Here is a 21798-nt window from a genome sequence, read left to right as displayed (position 1 = left end):
TGTATGTGTAAATAAATTAATTATTTGAAAAAAGAAATCTATGACTTTTTTTGTAGTGCTTATTTATAAGAAAATGAATGCTTTCCCTTGTTCAATAACCAATGTCACATAAATGTATATAATGTATACTTGGATTAAATATTTAATCCATGTTATGCAATACTCTGTAACAAACTGAATATGGAAAACAGTTATAGCTGAAGTATAATTGTGCCATATGTGTCGTGTTCAGTTGATCATTCTTATGTATGCCAGCAGCAGTCGAGAAAAGTACTCCTAATCAATGTTAATAATCTTCTAAAAGTAATTATGCTTCCTTCTCAGATTAAAAAAAAAAATTAAATTCCACTCCTATCTATACACCTTTAAACTCATCAATATGTGTAATCTCCTTATCAGTATACCACCAATAAATTATGTGACACTAAATTTTTATTTTATACTGTTATATCATGCCTAAGTTTAATAGTGTAAATCTCTCTATGACTTTATCCAGTATATTAATTTGTTACTATTTTAAATAATTGTTTGTATAGGTAAACAAGACATAAACTTCAACTGTAGGAACAAATGATAGTAATAAATACTGTTCTCATGGATTATCATATAAAATCATTTTTTTAAATAGTTTGAAAAAAAATTGTACTGTATAATAATGACAAAACTTAGAATAATTAAAACCAATGGTTTATTTTGAGAATCATTGTAATTCTTAGAAAATTAGTTTTATATTAAATCATATTTTTCAATGGTATCATATTTATTATTATTATTAATTATTTGGTATGATTATAATAAAGAAAGTATTAATGTTATACATTTTAACTTAAAAACTTATCTATATACAACAAATGTAATATACATGTTAATTTGTAATAATATATTATGTTTATATATTTTGTAAACATAAAAAATAAAAATAATTCACAGCCACACACAAAGACTTTTCATAAAATAAAATAAAAACAATTAACAATCAATAAATATCAATTTAAATGATTAATTATAAAATAATGATTTAGAATTAAAAATACAATTATGATTATCCCTAAAAGTATTTTATTAAAGATCCCAACTAAACAAATGATGTTTCACAAGCATATCTCTAACCCCAGCTTTCAATGTCTGAGTGTTTTCCTTTTTTGGAGGAAGTTCCCAATCTGGATTTAAATTAAATGGAAATTGTGATAAAACTCTTAATTCGCATTTTACTTGCACCCATCCTGGACTGCAAACAAAACTCCAAGGCTGATACCTAATAAATATATAAAATACAAAATAATTTGGGTTTAAATTCTGATCAATCACAAACATTACCATTTTTTTACAACTTGATCAGAACAACATAACAATTCAAGCCACAAATGTAATACTTGTTCATTAAGACCAAGACAAATTAGACTTCTCAATTTTACATCCATTTGACAACCAGCTGTATCGTGGCTTTGATTTATACATTGAATACATCTATATAAAAGCTTAAAAACAAATATTTAAATTATTTTCATGAAGTCATTTTACAATACATAAATAACTAAAATGTATTCAAGTAAAAACAGCACCCTACTCTTCACTGAAATAGGAAGTCCTCACAGGATATTGTTACATCTCTAATTGAGGGAGAATTAACTATTGATGATGAAATTAGTTACAAGCATAATATTAAAAATAACATATATTTATACAAATATTTTTAAAATCCTAAAACAGTATTATGGTAATAAAATTATAATTTATTTACCTCTTCAGGAGTTAAAACTTTACCATCTTCATCTAATCTGTAGGTTTTACATAACATTAATCTACTATAAACAGAACTATAATCTCTTTCTACTTCCATCATTGCCGCTTCTTCAATAAACAGCCATGGATGACATGGCCCACCTAAGTAAACATAATTAAATTACAATAAATTAATAATTAAATTCCTGTTCTAGCTTAATGAGTTAATTAAATAAATAAAGTATGTACTTAATCCACATAATAATCTATACTTCATTCAAAATTATTTTTTAACTTACTACTTATTTGACATATCACTGTCAGTCTTTAATATGTAGTATTTATTAAATATTAAAACTTAAGCTGCATTATTAAAAAAAAAAAAATTGTTGATGTACCCAAAAATGATGGCCGTTTCATTCCATGTTCGAGTACTTGCTTTATAGCAGGACAAAGTGTTCCTCTCACCAAATCTGTTATTGTTTCTGATATAGAATCATCACCAGCTATACTATACTGTTTACTTCTTTCATCCAAGAGTTCCACAAATTTTGCAGGAAACCATCCTATTATGCATTTTTTTATTAGTTAAAATTAAATTATTTAAGACTCACTTACCTCTTAAACTGTTTAACTCTCCAACCCAACAATGTTCATCTTTACGGCTAATAATTGTTATAATATCATTTTTCCTAAATCCTAATTCATCATCATCATGTCTTTCAAAATCTGTAAATTATAAAAATAATCACAGATAACTGTACTATAATTGACTTTTTTATAACACTACAGAAAACTATTTCAAATCATTTGTTGTTAGTTTGTATACATTTAAAATATGTTTTAGGTCAAAATACAGATCTGAGTGAATTACATAATAAATTATTTAATACTAAAAGTAAATAGTAATATAAAAATTACAATATTATACTTAGGCCAGAATAAAAAACAAACAGTTGCACACAATAAGCTAAACCAGAACAATTTTCTTTACCTGCACCCAGCTCTCATCAAAATTATGCAGAGGGTTCATCACTGATATACATTGAGATAAAGTTAAAATACCACAATTTGAACATTGTCATTACAATATATGAATTATGAAATCTCTACATAATTTTTATGAGAATTGAATGCGAATAGATTGTTGTTCTGGCCTAACCTACTATGTATCACTAATTATATTTTTATTCTGGTTTGAAAAATAGTGATCTACACAAAATTAGATTTATATCTTATTTACCTCCTATTTACAGGTCCCACTTTAATAGCATCTTCTGACATATCTTTCTTATTACAAGGACTTTTTTTTTTTATCAACCCCAAGCTTATCTTTAAATTTAAATAATTTTTAAGTTAATAATATAAAACTTACCTAAAAGTGCTTTTGCTCTTCTTTTTTTATTTCTTGAAACATTAGTATAAGTCTCCAAGTCTTTCGAATGACTTTCTTTAGTATAGTCTGGCTTTAAAGAAATATTACTAAGTTTAGAATCAACAATCACAAAATGACGAGCTACTTGCATTATTGCTTCTCTTAAATCAACCAAAAATTCTAAAGAAATTTTACAAATTTTAATTATAATTTTATTTTTTTTACTTCAGTATCTAAAAAAATTTAACACACCAGTTTGACGAATATTTTTGCATTTTAAAGTAATTTTAGAATTATTTTCATTTATTTCATCACCAAACAGTAACACTTGCATTAAAGATCTTGATTTTCGAATTTGTCTTCTATTATATATATAAATATAAAATTATAAGTATACATTATTAAATTGAATAGTAATTTCTGACCTATTAAGATGTTGTTTAGGTAGGTTTGTCGAAGAATTGATATTTGGAACTAAAGCTCCTCCGTCAGCCATTAAATATCCTAAATATCGCCTTCGGTAGGCTTCAATTTTTTCATTGTTAATTTCTGGACATACATCAAAACATACCTATATGATAAATATCTAAATAATAATAAAATAAGATACATTTAACTAAACAATATATAATTACTTCAAATAATTCTTGAATATTATTTATATTTCCTGGTATATTAGATAAAGCATTGAAGATATCAGCAGAGTTATCAAGTGTTTTTAATAATGGTTCTGAAAATTTTAAAAATTAAGCAAAACTTGTTATAAAAACAAAATAATATAGGATTTAGGAACTAACAAACCTGTGTTAAGCTATAACTAAGCTAAAATAAAATAATTACAAATGAAAATAAAATTACCTTTAAGGCATTAAGGAAATAAATAAAGTTTAAATAATAAATTATATTATAATCAATGGTATTATATATTTATTTTATCTGAACACTAAATATTTTTAACTATAATGATGAATGAATATGTTTTATTATACATTTATAATATTGTTAGAAAATAGCAAACATTATACAACAGACCAGTTACAATAGTTCAATCTAATAAGTATATTTTAAATAATTAATTTTAAAAAATAATTTACAAAAATGTGTTTAGTAGTTGATTGATACCAAAAATAACTATTATAGATAAAACAATGGAATTTTTCAATAAAAACGTATTAACATTTTATTACACAGAAGTGTTTTTGTAAATTAATTATATTTGAATATTAGTTTATTTAAAATATTATTGTTTTATAAAATTTATTTATTTTATGAATTGTTAAATTAAATATTTTAAACGAATATTAAATAATTGAATTGTTTTAAATTAAATATTTTAAGCGAATATTAAATAATAATTGAATTGTTTTAAATTAATACATGCATACTTTAAGTTAATGTGATATTACTTTATTATTATAAAAAGTTAAAACCTTCAGTTATTTTTTATGATTTCACTTATATCATTATACTATTCATTATTTAAACTTGAAAACTGTCATAATAATAGTACAATTTTCAGAATTAAAAAGTATACAATCTAAATGGTAATTTTGTTCTTAAATGTATAGAACATAATTTTAGATCCTAGAGTATAGTAATGAAACCAAGACCCAATCAAACTAAAAAATAATATTTTTAAAGAATAAAAATTAGGTACTTTTCTGTTAAATATACAAGACTACAGTTATTATCGTGTCTACCACCCAAGATTACTTAGTTGAATTTGTGTGGCGACAGATCATAAAAAGAATGCAAATTCACCAACATTTTAAAAACAATCAAAATCTAATTTTCTCCAATAAATAATTTATAATATTTTACTAGTTAATGCATGTTTACCAAAACCTACTTAATTTTTATTTAATGAATTCCGTATTTTTTTTTAAGTATTATTATTTTATTTGTAAAATTACCAACCAATTTTGTTTGCGTTGTAAACATATGTTGACAACAATAATATTATTTATTGTTTAACAATTTATCAGTAACCATACACAAAACATATTGAATACATAGAGAAAAAAATTAATGTGGTATTTATATAATATTTATGAACTAGGTGTTAGTCGCACTATGGTCAAAATGACAACACTTCTTTTTAGGTCATTAATAAGACATTTACATTTTATATTTCAATCATTTACACTCAGTATATCTTTTAAAAATGTTATCGATTGAATATTATTGATTCATATTACATGAATATCAATGATTGAAATTTAAAATTTAATGTTTTATTAAATGTAAAAAAAGTTCAGCCATTTTGACCATAGTGTGACTAATGATGGGTTAATATAAATAAAAATATAGTAATTTGTAATAATATGAAAGCTGGTGGCAAACTTTGGCAGTATTAGATAATAGGATTGTGATGTTTCATAAAACAAACTAGTCATCTTTGTATAACAAGAAAGTACCAATAATAATAAATGTTTTTTATTTTATTTTTAACTTTATTAGAGTTTACATTTGAAGTTGAAAAAAATGTAAAATTTAATTTTATCTAATAAAATAATGTCTAGTAAAGAAATTACGTATACCTTTTAGTTTAAGAAGTCCAATTGTAATTTGAAAAAGAACAATTGAACCCTCAAAAAATAATAAATCCCAGATTCTTAATAAAACTTTAAAGTTGACAACATTGGAAAACAACGTCAAGAACCAGTTAACTGTGATTAAACTTAATTCAATATCATGTAATCGTAAAAGTTGACAAATTCCTGGTAAACAATTCCCTAAGACAGTTTGTAACACTTGTTGATCGGCTTTTACACCTACAAAAATACAAAATAATAATGACTAAAAATATATTGTTTTAAATTAAAACTATTTTACCAATTAAAGTTGTAGTGTAGTATAATGCTGGCAATAAATCTTCAACTATTGCACTCATCATCCAAAAAGATTCTTCTTCTTCAAGTATCAGTAAAAGTGATGCTACAATCATACTAGTTCCTTGGCAATAACTAAAAATTAACTATCATTATTATTTTATATTTTTAATTTAATTAATTTAATTTACCCAATATCAGGGTAGAGCCATGCAAGTGATCGCAATACTCTTCGTAACCTTGGTATTCCAGTACTTTGAAGATTATTAAAACAAACATGACTAGGCATGGTGCGTAAAAGATCTTTTTCTATTTGTTTTGATGATACTAAAGTATCATTATTTGATGATCTGACTATTTCTTTGTACGTTACGTTATGTGATTGTTTTTTTATATGAGCACCTAAAAATGCAAAATTCTTATGTAAAATTAAAATCTATAACCATTGACTACATATCAATATAATCAATGCTATAATCATAAATTATACCTGAAAATTTCATCCATAATTGTGGTCTAAGCGAATGAGGTATACCTTGACGTACCATTGATTGTAATGTTTTTGAATGAGGTTTAAATGAAGTTTTTCCTGTTTCTGATGATTCATTTTTATACATATTTTCAAAATAAGAAATCCACTCCATTCTATTATTAATAAAATTATAAATATTATTATTAATTAATATTTAAAATACAGATTTATATAGGGCTTAAATACCTGTGTTGAGGATTTTCATAAAAATCATCATCTATAATACACTCTTTTGAATTATCACCATAATTTTCTAAACGAAAACCAAATTCATCAAACCTAAATATGAATTTGCAAATTAATACTTTCTAAGAATAAATATTAAAATCTGATTAGAATAAATAGTTTTCAAAATTAAATGTAGAACTGGTAGTAATAAATATTATCTTGAACCAAAGATTTTCTATTTAAACCATACTAATATTCTTACTACTAATTATTAAACGCTATTTAACACTTATAACTAGTAATTCATTAATTGCATATTCAATTTTAATGAAATTGACACCAACATTTCAGAAAAGCTATAAAACTTCTTTTTTCATTATCTATAAAAAATCATTTGTATTTTTATAGAATTATAACAATTATTGTAAATAATGATATTATCTATAAATAATAGAGTATACCCCTGCCTTTACAGAAGGCAAACAGACTATCAGACAAAATTGCTCCTGATTCAAGCCACCAATCAAGGCACAATTTGAGCATATGTTCGAAAATTTTACATAAAGCTGAAGATAAGGCAATAGGAAGAATAGAAGTGGTGGAGTTAGCTTTTAGTATTGGAATTAATGTTTGGCTTTAGGAGGGACGTAAGGAAACAGAGTATCCCAACTAATTTTTAGAAATGTTAGTGTTCCATACTATTATTACATTATAGTAATAACATTTAACAAGTTTTGGGGACACTCTTTTTATTTTAGTAAACAGAGTCCCTTTCTTTCATTTTGCCAAGTTGAGCACTGATTGGATTAACGCAAAAGGAAGATATTGGATTGTTAGGAAAATGTTTAAGATAAAGAGTATATCTTCAAGTGTGTTAGAAGGTAGGTTTTTTAGCATAAAAAGAGAAATTTTATCAAGTCCAGAAGCAGAAGAATGGTGAGAAGAGATAGCATACATTAATTGAGATAATGAGAAAATATTTAGGAGAATATGAGGTTGTAAGGGTTGAGTTTTAATTTAATTGTTAATTAGCTTCATCTTTCAAAGAAATATAACAACCTTAGTGTAAAACCCATCAAACCAATCATCATTGATAGGACGAGGTGTGGGAACAACACATTTTTTAAAAAGTCTAGTTGTATGCCAAAGATAGTGAATAGTAGCAGATGGGTTTAAGTTAGTGCAAAAGATTTTCCATGCTGTGCGTTTTTCTTTTTTTGAAATCCGTACAGTTGTAGTACAAGATTTACTATAGGTAATGAAATCAACCATAGAAATTGAATGGCGAAATAGTTTAAAGAGAGATAACCTTTTTTTACATGCCTTGATAAAAGAAGTATTCCACCAAGGAGGAGAAGGAAGATAAATATTTGAATAGGTTTTTTTTTACAGGAATTATGGTACTCGATGTCTGATTTATGATATCAATAAAGGTAAAATAAAAAATAGTTGAGGATGTCGTATCTTACAATGATGAGATGATTTTTTGAACATGATGAAAAAATGGGGGCCAATCGACTTTATTCAGATTAAAAGATAGGGAGAATTCTGCAGACTAGTTAAGAATGGAAGAATGAGGATTTACGAGAGTTTTCTTTTCATAAATAATTACCATTGATGACTTGGAGGAGATTTGTTGTCATATTGAGTATAACTAACAACAATATCTTCGGGCCACATAGAAGGTGTAAGACCTGAAAATGGTTTTCCCTTAGTCAATTTAATGTTATTGCTCCATTCTTTTAAATTATCTAAAGCCAATGCATTTTTTAATTCTTCTTGAATAATAATATCATTATCTTCTTCGTCTTCTGTTTCTAGAGCAGTTTCAATTTGTACCTATAGAACATAATTAATATATAGCTATTAAATTGAAATAATTAAAAATAATATTAATTATATAATTAGCATGCTAAAATTAATTAAATAAACAAAAAAATTTATAAACATGAATTAGCAACTACAATTATTTACCAGATATCTATTAAATACAAAATTATGTTATGTTATAACATTGCATTATTATATATATTATTTGAATCTATATACAAAAAATTAACAAAATAATAAAAAAATAAAATAAAATTTAGATAATGGTTAATATTCATAAATTAATATATAAATAATTAAATAAATAAAAGCTTAGTCTAGAGTATTATTATATTAATAATGTACAGCGGATTTAAAACTAAAAATATATCATCAAATACAAAGTCAAAAAAATTGGGAATCAATAAAATCACTCTTGAGTCACAATTTTATCGACATTATTTATACTTGACAATTAATTTTTAATTTGAAATCAGTTATATATTACAGATATAATAATACTCCAGGCTAAGCATTTATTTATTTATTTAATTCTAAAAACAAAATATTAATTTATATATTAATAAATTAAAGAAATAATAAAGTAAAAGTTATATCAATTTAAAATTCTTACTTTATCCTCTTTCCCTAAATATCCATCATGTGATCGTGTTAAAAATAATTGTTTTAAATCCATCTTTATAACATAAAATACTATTTTTCCAAATAAATAATAACAAAAAGTAACATATGTTAAGACTTGAACGATTTCTGAAGTACTACATATTTAAATATTGAGGTCATTGATGATCAATGCATTTTACACATTAAAGTAAAATTACTGTTACAACTTAAGACTTTTGATTAATAAAATTTGACAAATAATAATGGTGATGTAAACTGTAGAGTTTGAAGATACACAAAGTTATTTTTTATTTTAGATTATATGTTCATAATAATGATAAGATATTAAACCAAGCTGATATTAAAATGATTCTTAACTGCATATCAACAAAATTACAAAAGTTTGATTTCCTTTTCCAGAGGTTCTCAAACTTTTCGCTCACGCCTTAAGCAATATAATAATGTATTCGTAAAAAACATGTAATTCTCCATTTTCAGAATTAGGTACCTAATATGCATAGATAAATAAAAACATTTTGAGTTAGGGCAGTTGTTCGAAAAATGATAAGGACCGGAATCGAAAGACGGCGGCATAAAATGTGTTGCCAACTTAAAATTTCTAAAAATTATACTATAAAATTTTGTCCGTGGATATTTTGACCTAGATTCATTTTTTCCAATTGTCAACAGTTACTGAGTCCAATACATAATTTAACAATCTTTCGACATCATTAAATTTAAAAGTTCTATTATTTTTAACGGCTTCTCCTTTTACCTGCGCCCACATTAATTCGATAGGGTTGTATTGGCAGTGGTATGGAGGCAAACGTACAAATTTATGGCCCAATTGGAGTGCAATTTCGATTTTCAAAGGAACCAAAAAACATTTTTAAATTATCATAAGCCTCTGATATGCAAAAAGTATTTATAATAATTATATTGGTTATTAATAGGTTGGGATTTTAATGCATAAAAAAATATAAAAAATTCACTAAAAAATACAAAAATACTTTAAGAATCATAAAAAATGTACTTTTAAGTATTAAAAATGTATTTATTAAATAAAAAACTATATTAAAAAAATCATGTTAGCAAACATATTTATTTGTATTTATTTAACATAATAATAATAAATAGATACCTATTTATTTAATATTTACATTTTATTTAGTTTTGTTAATTTAATTTATTACATAATTTACTGTTATGATCGTCATTAAACTATTGTAAGCAGAAAAAATGTTTTAAACTATTAAAACTATTTTAACTTTATTATACTTTTGATAAAATAGTTATATAGGCCAATATGCTCATAGCTGTCAATTTTTAAAAATTTAGTAGATTATATACAAACGCATATAATAAAAAATGCATTTTAAGTTAAATTTGTTAAAAAAACAAAATAATGCATAATAAAAAATACATTAAATTAATCAATATCACTTGAAATACATTTTCGCTTACAGACCTGTGTCGAGATAACAGAAAAAAAAATACATTTGCATTAAAATCCCAGCTGTAGTTATTACCAAAGCAAAATTTAGATAACATAATTTAATAAGATTAAATCTATATATCCTCCTCTCAATATATCAAATTATACATAAGATATATTCAGATCTATAACTAAAAGCAATCAACGAAGAAACTTATTAACTTACAAACTTGGTAATCACAATAATATTCTTATCCAAAATTTGGCCTGTGCTACTATTTCTATAAATTCCCTAAGATGCTTAAACACAAGTGGTTTTGAAACCTTCTATTTAATATGAACAATATGATTTAAATAAATATATATATATATATAAATAATTAAGTCAAAATATCGTTCAAATTTGACTGACCATCATCTCACAGAATTACTAAGAACTACTCTTACATCAATTCAACCAGATCTTAAGAAGCTTACTAAAAAAGTAGACATAAAAAAAATACCATGCAAACAAATTTAACTTTATGTTTAATTTTTTAATTTATTATTCATATTCATTTTTTTTTTATTTATTAATCTGTAAACTATAGCCTTATATCTATGCAATAAAAATTTTTTTTTATAAATGTATACAAAAAAATTTAAATATTTTGGTTTTTGTAAATAAGACCGCGAGCCGCATATGACTATGACGAGGGTCGCATGCGGCTCGCGAGCAGCAATTTGGCCACCCCTGCTATATAATAATAATTAAGTATATTTAAATACTGTATGGGTATAATCCATAATCACTCAAAATCATGTATAAATATGTTACTTTTTAATTAATTTTAATGATATGTTGACCCATTTGAGTGAACGAACAAGTTGACACTAAAACCCGGTACAAGCAGTGCTTGACTTGTGGGGGAACGCAAGAGGACGAAGTACCCCAACTAATTTTCAGAAATTTTAGCGTCCCCTTACTATTATTATGTTATAATTATAACACTTAACAAGTTTTGAGGACGCTCCATTTTTTAAAGTAATTTGAGTCCCCCTTAATTAATTTGCCAAATTATTTAAAAAATTAATAATTATTAAATATTATAAAAGTAATGTTGACACAATTCTGTATTAAAAATGTGTGGTGTATTTTTGCCTGATAATTTGGTCACAGAAAAACTAACCTCGTATATACTAATCAAAGCTTAGAATCTTAAATATTCTTGATTTCTTAAATAATTTAAATATCAAGTAATAATAAATAGATTTGACAAAGATACATAAAATAAAATCAATATTTTATTATAAAATTATTCCTACAGTAAACTGCCCATTCTAAATAATACTATCAATACATATTTTTATATAAATGTATAATATATACATTTATTTTTTTTATTCAAATTGGATTGTTAACAAAGATCAACAATCACATTAATATGTATATAATAATATAAAAGTATACATTTTAATACAGATTTTATACATAATAAAAAAAAAAAATCAATAATCTGTCGCAGAGCTTAACAAAAATGTAAAATAAAAAGTGCAAAAACAATAAAAAATAGACATCGCATTAATATAAAAACATTTTATAATTGTAAATTGAAAAATAGTTTTCTGCAGAAATAAAAGTTTTGGTAACCGTATCAATAGAAAAAAATATTCAACGTTTAACTTACTTTATAAGTGTACAATAAAATTATTATCATAAGTACACAATAAACTATACAAATAATGCATTTTTTAATTTATTATATATGTTTATATATAAAAATTAAGTTGATATTAAAATAATAAACAACACTTATTTTTTTTACACGCACAACTATTATAAAATATTTTGTCTTAATAACCAAAGATAATAAGATAAATATTAAAATACAAAAAGTATGGGACATAAAAACTAATTCACTCTTTATATCATACTTTCAAAACAATATTTCAACTTAATTTTTTACTTTACTAAATATTGTATACTACTTTGAACTGATACAAATATAGCATAGTAACAAGATAGAAAAAATAAATAAAAACATAATCTAGAAGCCTAGTAGTTTTAGGCAACAATCTCTTCATACTTTATTATACATATATATTATATATGTAAAAATATTTGAGGTAGTTAAAAAATGAGGTTAAATTAAATGCTCATAATGTATAGAGCAATAAAATTTTATTTTAAAAGGTAAAGAAGAATTCCAATTATTAAATCTACAAATGGCTTCTTTTTTTTAACAAAAATGTATACTACAATGTTGGCAAAAAGTAATGTTCAAAAAAGAACTGGTCTCTATAAATGAAAAAAGCAACATAGGAGGGAGTATTTATATACAAATATAAAATATCTTTGTAATTTTTTTTAACAAAATAAAATAAATAAATAAAAAACAAATTATTCAAAATCAAGTCATATGTAAAAATAAATATATATTATATAATCATAATAATGGAAACCTGTTACTCAAAACTTTAAAATAGGTGATTTTTAAAGTAACTTTTAGTATTTATGAAATTTTAATCATAACTTGGAACTAGATGTTTGTAGTTATTAGAACTAAATAAATTTAAATAAAAATAAGTAAACCAACTTTTAGCAGGCCACTAATAAAATGTAAGTTTCCAAATAATTTGTCAAACATAATTTGAGACAACAGTAATAAAATAGATAATTTTTCTTGATTTTAAACAAATCACCATGTTCACTTCTTAAAATATAACTTACTACAATTAAATACTTGGAGTTTCTCATTTAAATCAAACTCTTGATGGACCGTCAATTTGCATAGAGTGTAATACTTCATCCAAAAGTTGTAATGCTCTATGTAAATGTACCTAATAATAAAAATAATAAATATAAATTATTGTTTGTTTTTTGAACATAATTTATAATAATTATTAAAAAAAAAATATTCATACCTCTATCCAACATGGTGTTTCTTTAATACTACCTCGCCGATAATCTGGACCCCAACCTTTTACAAAACTTAATCTTAATATGCATAATCTTCTTAAATCGTCTACTCCAATACCAGCTGCAGTATTTAAACCTTAAACGAAAATGTAAATATAAATTGTACAGTTAACTAAAAAATATTTAAGAATGTAACATACTTATAGCTGGAGCAATACCTCCTACACTATGAGGTCCTGCTATATGTCCTGCAACTGCAGCTGCTTGAGCTGCAGCAGCATTTTGAGCTGATTCAGCTTGTTGGTGCATTTGTCTATAACACTGTCTTAAATCAAAAACCTAAACATATAATTAAATTATGTGTTAGTCCAATTAAAGTTTCTACCAATTTCAATTATTATGTTATAAAATTGTATAATTATAATTCGAAGAATTCAAAATGTTGGATAGTGAAAAAGATAATTGGAAAAATAGAAATGATTCATTGTGTTATAAATAATAATTACAGAGTTATGATTACCAAAATTATCTATATAACATAATTAAAAATAAATTTGAATTTTCACCTATAAGTGATAACAACAAAATAATTTCAAAATGTTCAGTAATAATTTTCAAAACAATTTTACTTTTATACAGAAAGTATGTTGTTTGAATTAAAATTAAGAATGTATTAACACTAACTGACATTGGTTCATATGATAAAAAATTATAAGTATGAACATATATCATAATAAACTATATATTTATAGTGTTTTATGAATTCTGTGTTAAAAATGTTCAGATCTTAATTTTGAGCACACATTTACAGTTTTTAATAGAATATTAAGAGAATAGTTTAATCTGTGCAGGTTAAACACTACTAAAAATAAACAAATCTAATCTCTATATAAAAGTACTTCCAATTTTGAAAAATATCCTAAACCAAAAATTCAATGAGAAACACATGATAATCACTTCAATAAATAACCATGCATATATAAATATAAATTTAATAGTAAAATTATTTTAGTATTATTTAGTATTTCAATTATTTTAAATATATTTTATAATGTTTTAAGGTTTAACACATTTTTTCAGCCTTTTATAACATAATTAATATGAAAATAAATACTTTAATATATGCATGAGGATAAATTTTATGAACTGCATCTCCTGGTGCTCGACCAGCTTCTCTATCCAAATAATATGATTGTACAAATACTGAATGATCACTCTGACATTTTAACCAAACATCACCTTCTCCGATAAGATCAAGTTGAATGCCTTTTCCTATATGTAATCTAATTGAACAACAATTATTAATTATTCAATAATAAATAGTGATAGAACAATAACAATACAATTTATATATACTTTAAAAATGTATAAAAATATTTACCTAGCTTTTTCACTTTGCTCAGTTCTATGAACATTACTAAGTGCTCCCAAACAAAATCGATTACTTCCAGATGGATCAACATAACCATCAACAGTCACATGTGGACAAGTTGATGATACTTTAAATGTTTCACCAACTTGAGTATCCAATTCAAAATAAGCAATAGAACACCAATATTCAGGAGCTGGCTGTGATGATAATAATCCACTTAATCCCATTTCAGATACTCCCCCTACAAAAAAATATTATATTCATGAACAGAGCCACAACCTTTAGCAATATAAAATAAGATACTAAGAAATTTTTTTACATGAAAAAATAATTTAACATATTTTTAAATTTAAATGTACATGGTTTCATAATGAATGAAATTGATAAATAATTTGTAAATTTGATTAATTATCAATATTGGTACGTATCATTAAAATCATATTAAGATATAAGTTACACATTAATAAGACAAAAACATAAGTTATTCAAATTTTGATGTATAAAACAAATATGTAATCTACTCTAACAAGTAATATAGTTTTAATATTTTCTGATAAAAATTAGCAATTATTATAACTTTAGAGTTATAGTTCTTAAGTTTTTAAAATAAAAATTACTTTTTAAAATAAATACTTACAGAATGTTGGATGAGGAGGTTGCATTGAATGTGTATAAGTAAGTGTACTTTGTACTGGCCGATTACCTGTTGTAGTACCAGGCATGGTAGCAGTTGGTCCTTGATAATCATGAGGTGTCATTGTTTGACTGGGTACTATATTATAAAAAATAATATTATAAGTAATGCAAACCAGTTATTGAATTGAATATTATAAGAGTCAAAAAATACTACAAAAAGTCATTTCAAAAATTATATATACTCATTATCTTCAAAATAATGAGAAATTATAAGTTATTAATTTAAAAATAAATAAATTATTTACTCCATAAATTGCACAAGCAGATAATTAAAGAGTTAGAATCACATTAATTTTAATGAATTAAATTTTGGAATCCTGGATTTTAAATTTCTTATTTTAACAGTAAATTAATAATTATTAAAATTAATTCCTAACAATTTAAATTCAACAGTTTCAATAAAAGATCTTTTATTAAATTAATTTAACTATATTATTAAATATATATAAATAATATAGTGTTATCAAATAATTTAAATATGGAACTTTCACTAAATTTTAATCATTAAATAGATAAAAAATTTAAAACTTATTTGGTTCACTATAAATTGACGTTTCTAATTTTATAACTATTAGGAATGTGACATTACACTTTTTTAAAATAGAATAAATAATTTATAGTCTATAGATAAAAATATATTATTAAATAAATTATTTTATTACACCTATATAGAATATAAATCCTTACTAATGGAACAAATATACTACAAAATATTGTACATAATCTAAATATATATCCCAATATTGATAAAAATGATGAAAAAATCCCAGATAAAAATGCACTAACAATAATTATAGAGCAGTTCAACTCTACCCTTCATTAAAGTATTGTTAATTACATTAAGTAATGAAAATAATTTTAATAAAATAATAATATAGTTACACAAGTTTTCTTCGTCTTGTCCTGGAAACATACTTTGATTTTGAAGTGGCATATTTGGTGGTCCTGAAACTAAAGCAAGTTCATAATTGACATCATACATTAGAATACACACACACACACACACACACATATATAAATATATATATAAGGGTCCACAAATTAATATAAATTTTTAATATTTATTACAAAGACCATGCCATCTACAAATATATTTTAAGCTTCAGCTAATATACATTATTGAGTGAAATATTCATTATATAGCCTTAATTATTATTCATAGGTTCTAGTGAAATATCTTTTAAAATAAATTCTATCATTATAAATTGATATTAAAATAAATAGTTTATAATACCTTCAGTCTTCTAAGAATTTACTTAGATGTTTTTAAATTGTATATATTTTTTTCTTTTGCTACTCCCTATTTTGATTTAATGCCACAAATTCAGTAACTAACAAAATTGGAAACTGTAATTTTCTGTCTAATATTTATATTATATAGTAATTTAGACATTTTGTATTTCTAATTTAAATTTACTAATTTCAATAATATTGTTAATCAATAATAAATACAATGATAAATTTATTTTTCGATATCGCAATAAAATATTGTAATAATTGAAAATAGATTAATATTCGAAAAAATATTGTTAGAGACCCCTTATAAATGTATTAATAAAAACAAAATAAATTATTTTTATTTAACTATCTCTTTTTTATTAAGCATATCAGAGTTCAATACAATTAAATTTTAACAAACAAGGCAAATTTAAATTATTTAAAAACTTCTAAATATAATCTATTGGTTATATTACTTGATTACTATAAATCCAATTTTATAAAATAAAAATTTTTAACTACAAGCTATACATTTTAACTATTGCTCAATAATTAATTTTACTGTTAAATAAAACATATTACATAAATAACAATATAAAACAATACAATAAGAATAATTTAAGCAAATTTGATAATGGACAGTTGGTGGTAGAAATTATTAATTATAAAAAGGTGAGTCATAATAGGATGGGTAATACAAAGATGGGTAAATGATAATAGTTGCTCTTTTAAATTTTAAATTAATGTACCATTGGTATCAACAATTCTGAGCAGAGGTCAGGAGGATCAACTTCTATATCCAAAAACAGTTTATACTACTTTAATAGTATAAGTAGAGGAGTAAATACATATTATTAATGAAAGATTTAACAGTTAAATTACCAAATAAAAATAAAAATGTTTAAATTATATTGAAAAATTTAATTTCTATTTCATTTAGTGATTTTACCTTCCTTCCCATTACATAAGAAATATATTTTACAAAGAAAAAACCTTTACAGACATTTACTAAAAATTAGTAATAATCATATATTTAATAAATAATTTTAAAATGTATTTAATTATACCACAGAATATACACTAGTATTTATAATCAATATTTATACTTAAATTAAAAAATAATAATTGAAATAAATGATTATTAAAAATAATTGTTAAATATCTGTTCAGTAAATTTTTCAGTTAAAAAGTTTAGTTTGTTATATTTAATAGTTAGATTTTATGAAATATTAAACTTACATAATGAAATATTTCAAACCTAAATAAAAATAAGCAACTTACTATTGGGGGAAATATGTGATGGTGTAACTGGTGGCATCCAACTATTACATTCAGTCTTAACCTGCACTTGAGAATTTATACCGATTTGATGACTAGGACGTTGCTGCTGCTGTTGAGTAGGCCGAAACATACCAATATCTCCTACAAATAATTATGTACTACTAATAACTACACATGCAATACTCATAAAAAATTCTAAAACAGAAAATAATTTATCCAAACACTAAAATTAAATTTATTCATTGATATCATGCATAAGAAGGAATACATCTATATAATTAATTCATACCAGCAGCTTGAGATACAGTTGGTTGTTGAGATACATCAGAAACTGGATTTTGTTGGTGATACAAAGGTGGTAAATGGTGTTGTACAGTTACAGCTGGGCTGTTTCCAGATACATCACTATCCATATTGGAACTGCTAACCTGACTAGAACCTGGTGGTGAAGGAGAAATTCCTCCTCCGCCAGCTGTATACTCATCTCTTAAACCAATTATTCTACCAGAACCGTTAGTAGGTGTACCACTTTGGAGTGTTAGGCCACTTAAATCTAAACAATAAATTATTGCTGGTTTGTTAATAACTTTAATCATAAATTAACTGGAGCAAAATAAGAAGATTCTTTCAAAATATACATACATACATACATACATATATATAAATGTATATAAATATTTACCTATACCAGGAGATACAACTCGCTCATAATGATACGGATTTACACAAACAGAATCACATTTTAAATCAAAAGCATATTGGCAGTATTTTAAATGTTTGAGCTCATTTTTGTGTAAATCTGGCCATCGCCAAATTCTAGCATATATAACATGTGGAAAACCTTTACGTCCAGCAACCTGTAATTAAAAATTACTATTTACATTAAGTGATATTTAAAATCATAATTGGAAAAATAAAATTGGATTTCACTGAATAAGTATAAAACAGTATTCATAAATATGTATGAACAATTTTATTGGTTATAAATGAGAACTAATTTTAACAATACAATAAAACTTTTCAAATATGAATTAAAATAATTTATTCATACTTGTAATCGTCCATCTAATGTTCTTTGTATGGTCACGCATTTACTTGGATGTGAACCATTTGTAGTTATAGCTAGAATTAGACTATCTAGTTCATCTCTTTTTTCCTAAAATAATGAATGAGAAATAAAAAATAAATCAAAGAGCATGTCTTAATAAAAATAAGACACTAATAACTATAATTTAAATTTGTTTAAAAACTCTATAGAACTAAAAAGTATTACCTTAAGTTTTTTAACCAAAGATTCGATAGCTCGTTTAGCAAATCCTTCACTCTCCCATCCCTGACGATGACACATTAAACTGTGAACAATACTTAAACAGGCATCAGCTGATGTTGGTGCACTAGTTTGCTGCATTTCTCTAGCTAAAATAAATACAAAAAAACACTATAATTGATCGACTTTGAATAATAAAAAAAATCTCCAAGTATTACGATATAATGCTAAAATTTATAAAATGTTTAATTAAATTAATTTATAATATAATATAATTAAAGCAAAAACATAATACTTTAATGAACTGAATACTCCAATCCAGAATCTAGATAATCAAAATTAAATACTTGATTATTGCATAAGGGACTATCTTAAATTCCTACGGGTTTTAGGATAAATATTGAATTTATTTATTTGTTTTTTTTTTCAAATTTAAATTTTTATAGGTTAGGTATTTTATATCAATTTGTTGTTCATTCAGTTCATTGTGTCTCGTTGTTTCACAATTATACGTGATCCAGGCGCATCCGAGTCTTGTGATATTTTTATTGACAAGAGTTCGTAGCAACCACATAAAGTTCGTGCTCTAATTAGTAGTTAATATTCTTATTACACTCGTAGGATTTACAACTGTCGCTAACATAAATATTCATAAACAAATCTGTCAAACGTACTTGGTTGGGGAGCTGGTGGATGTTGTATTTGTGTCGGTTGAACTTGTGCGTATTGTTGAGACATCATATGTGCGTCGGTTTCCATTTGATGGGTTTTAAATTAATAAATGGTAAAAAAAATTAAATAAAAACAACAAAAATATTTCCCAATTGCAGAAAATTTTGCACCACCGCCAACATCGAGTTGTTATGGTCGGTATTCTTTAATGGGCGTGTTTTCGTACAGGGTTTCCCAAACTGACTTGTCCTGGGACGCGCGTATTTTCGAAAACCCTCTTAGTATAAAATTAACGAAAGAATACTTAGTGAGATTTTAATTAGTAAAAATAAAAGCACGATGTAAATAGACATGCGATTTACGGTGTGACTAAAATATAATTGGCGTACACCAATTTTATGAAATACGCTAAGTTGTGTGTTTATTAGGAAATTATACACATCGCCTAATTTCTTCATATTTTTCTTAACATTTAGCTCAACGACCCTCGAAGGTTCAGAACTGCCACGGAAAATCCTTGTTATGTATTCCAATTAATTAATAAATATTTGTAAACTTATCAATATTTAAAATAATATTAATAGAACAACAATAAAAACACAACATAATATTAATATCAAAGTAACATATTTATTTGTAATTTGAAACAACACCGTATAAATTTCATGTCTCTTGTTCAATCTACAAATCTGAACCGTTCGCAATTCTTAGAACAATATTTTTTATTCGAGCACATAATATACCATACACAACAATGTATTCAGACTCGCTCGGTAATTACAATATAAAAAAACTTACGCGACTCATTAGGTATCATCAGATAAATGCCAAACTTCATCCTCGAAAATACAAACAAAGGATTAAAAATACAAATGTTCTGAATTCCAGTGCACTGTAATGACGAAAAGAATACAACATATATAGAAGCAAATAAAGCAACGACTCTTGCAATCATCACTCACGCTCCAGTATTATCAAAAAAACGATGCTAAATTAATGATCGAAATCAAATGTTTTCATACCTGTAAGAAAAAAGAAAGAGAAGATTCTGAAACCATAATCACCACTACCTGTGACCCACTCAAACAGCCATAACCACTAATTTTTAATTTAATTTAATTTTTCATTTTTCTTCGAGCCGCCCGATCGTTTTACATCGGAATCCCACGGTGCGTTTCTAGACTTGGCATTCATTGCCAAACCTCACCGAGTCTGCCTCCCGTCGGACCTGTGTCATTATTATTTTTTTAATTTAAATTTTATAAAATGAATAATCAAGTAGATATTGTGAACGCCGTGACATATTATATGATAGTGTGGAAAATGAATTTTTTAAATGTTGACTGAGATTTTTTGAAATTTTATCCCTCGAATTATTTACAGCATTCAGAACTTTGTTTTATAAGTTTTTATGATTCCAGATAAAAACTTCTCATTTATAGAGCTCAAGGAACTCCAAAATAAGTTCGTTTAACTACTCCATATTTTTATACGAATTATTTAATCAAAAAAAAAAAAAACTAAAAGAAATAAAAAAATGACTATAATTCCTTTAAATATCTATTCAATTTCTATAAATTTTTTTTACTCATACCAAATACACAATCCACGTACGTCAGTGAGAACGCGTTGGATCGGTTTGACAAGCAGAGCAACCAGCACAGCTCGTCTCATGACTCGAACAAGGCCCGGATACTGATAACCAGGGCTCATAATTTCTAGCATTTGCATATTTTTTTTGAGAGGTCCTAGAGGTACCTATATGAACTATAAATTTGTTTCAGATAACCAAGAAGCTACATACGACATTTTATGTTGCATATTTCGGAGTATAAGTGCTATTTTGCTTTTATTCGCTTTTTATTGCTTATTTTTGGATATTTGCATGATTTTTATC

General features: G+C 24.6%; 2 protein-coding genes across 5 annotated transcripts; both read right to left on the bottom strand.

Moving 5' to 3' along the window:
• Positions 1-995: 995 nt before the first annotated feature.
• On the bottom strand, positions 996-9882 carry LOC112689246 (small G protein signaling modulator 3 homolog). The gene is made up of 16 exons (XM_025562859.1): positions 9072-9882; positions 8241-8467; positions 6647-6739; positions 6419-6573; positions 6120-6330; positions 5933-6063; positions 5638-5871; positions 3733-3827; positions 3523-3668; positions 3350-3459; positions 3098-3277; positions 2341-2451; positions 2121-2288; positions 1742-1884; positions 1318-1478; positions 996-1255 (listed from the first exon to the last, which is right to left on the bottom strand). Exons 1-16 carry the CDS (start codon positions 9132-9134, stop codon positions 1063-1065), a joined length of 2421 nt encoding a protein of 806 aa, XP_025418644.1. The 5' UTR covers positions 9135-9882; the 3' UTR covers positions 996-1062.
• A 3088-nt stretch (positions 9883-12970) lies between these two features.
• Positions 12971-20107, bottom strand: LOC112689282 (mothers against decapentaplegic homolog 4). 4 transcript variants are annotated; one of them, XM_025562926.1, is made up of 13 exons: positions 19904-20107; positions 19236-19378; positions 19014-19118; positions 18645-18819; positions 18252-18515; positions 17963-18103; positions 16346-16414; positions 15405-15539; positions 14777-15008; positions 14510-14678; positions 13614-13734; positions 13401-13531; positions 12971-13316 (listed from the first exon to the last, which is right to left on the bottom strand). In XM_025562926.1, the coding sequence occupies exons 1-13, from the start codon at positions 19986-19988 to the stop codon at positions 13239-13241; spliced, it is 1848 nt and encodes a 615-aa protein (XP_025418711.1). In that variant the 5' UTR covers positions 19989-20107; the 3' UTR covers positions 12971-13238. The 4 variants fall into 4 exon arrangements, with proteins under 4 accessions (XP_025418711.1, XP_025418728.1, XP_025418702.1 ...); XM_025562917.1 differs by having other exon boundaries at positions 12975-13316; positions 13596-13734; positions 19904-20106; XM_025562935.1 differs by lacking the exon at positions 19904-20107 and adding an exon at positions 19525-19833 and having other exon boundaries at positions 12976-13316; positions 13596-13734.
• Between the last annotated feature and the right edge of the window lie 1691 nt (positions 20108-21798).

This window comes from Sipha flava, unplaced genomic scaffold (genome assembly GCF_003268045.1).
Source record: "Sipha flava isolate LNK unplaced genomic scaffold, YSA_version1 111_pilon_pilon, whole genome shotgun sequence".
Taxonomy (NCBI): Eukaryota; Metazoa; Arthropoda; class Insecta; order Hemiptera; family Aphididae; genus Sipha; species Sipha flava.
The sequence above is the reverse complement of the archived record's forward strand: the minus strand, read 5'-3'. Positions and strand labels throughout refer to the sequence as shown.

Bases quoted from the DNA above. Each gene is read 5' to 3' on its own strand.
- LOC112689282 (XM_025562917.1), bottom strand. From the start codon at position 19,988: ATGGAAACCGACGCACATATGATGTCTCAACAATACGCACAAGTTCAA. The intron at 19,119-19,235 runs GTAATACTTTTT...TCATTATTTTAG, and splicing joins CTTTGGTTAAAAAACTTAAG to GAAAAAAGAGATGAACTAGA. The intron at 13,317-13,400 runs GTATGAATATTT...TTTTATTATTAG, and splicing joins AAACACCATGTTGGATAGAG to GTACATTTACATAGAGCATT.
- LOC112689246 (XM_025562859.1), bottom strand. From the start codon at position 9,134: ATGGATTTAAAACAATTATTTTTAACACGATCACATGATGGATATTTA. The intron at 3,460-3,522 runs GTCAGAAATTAC...TATATATAATAG, and splicing joins CCTAAACAACATCTTAATAG to AAGACAAATTCGAAAATCAA. The intron at 1,256-1,317 runs GTAATGTTTGTG...TATATTTATTAG, and splicing joins GATCAAGTTGTAAAAAAATG to GTATCAGCCTTGGAGTTTTG.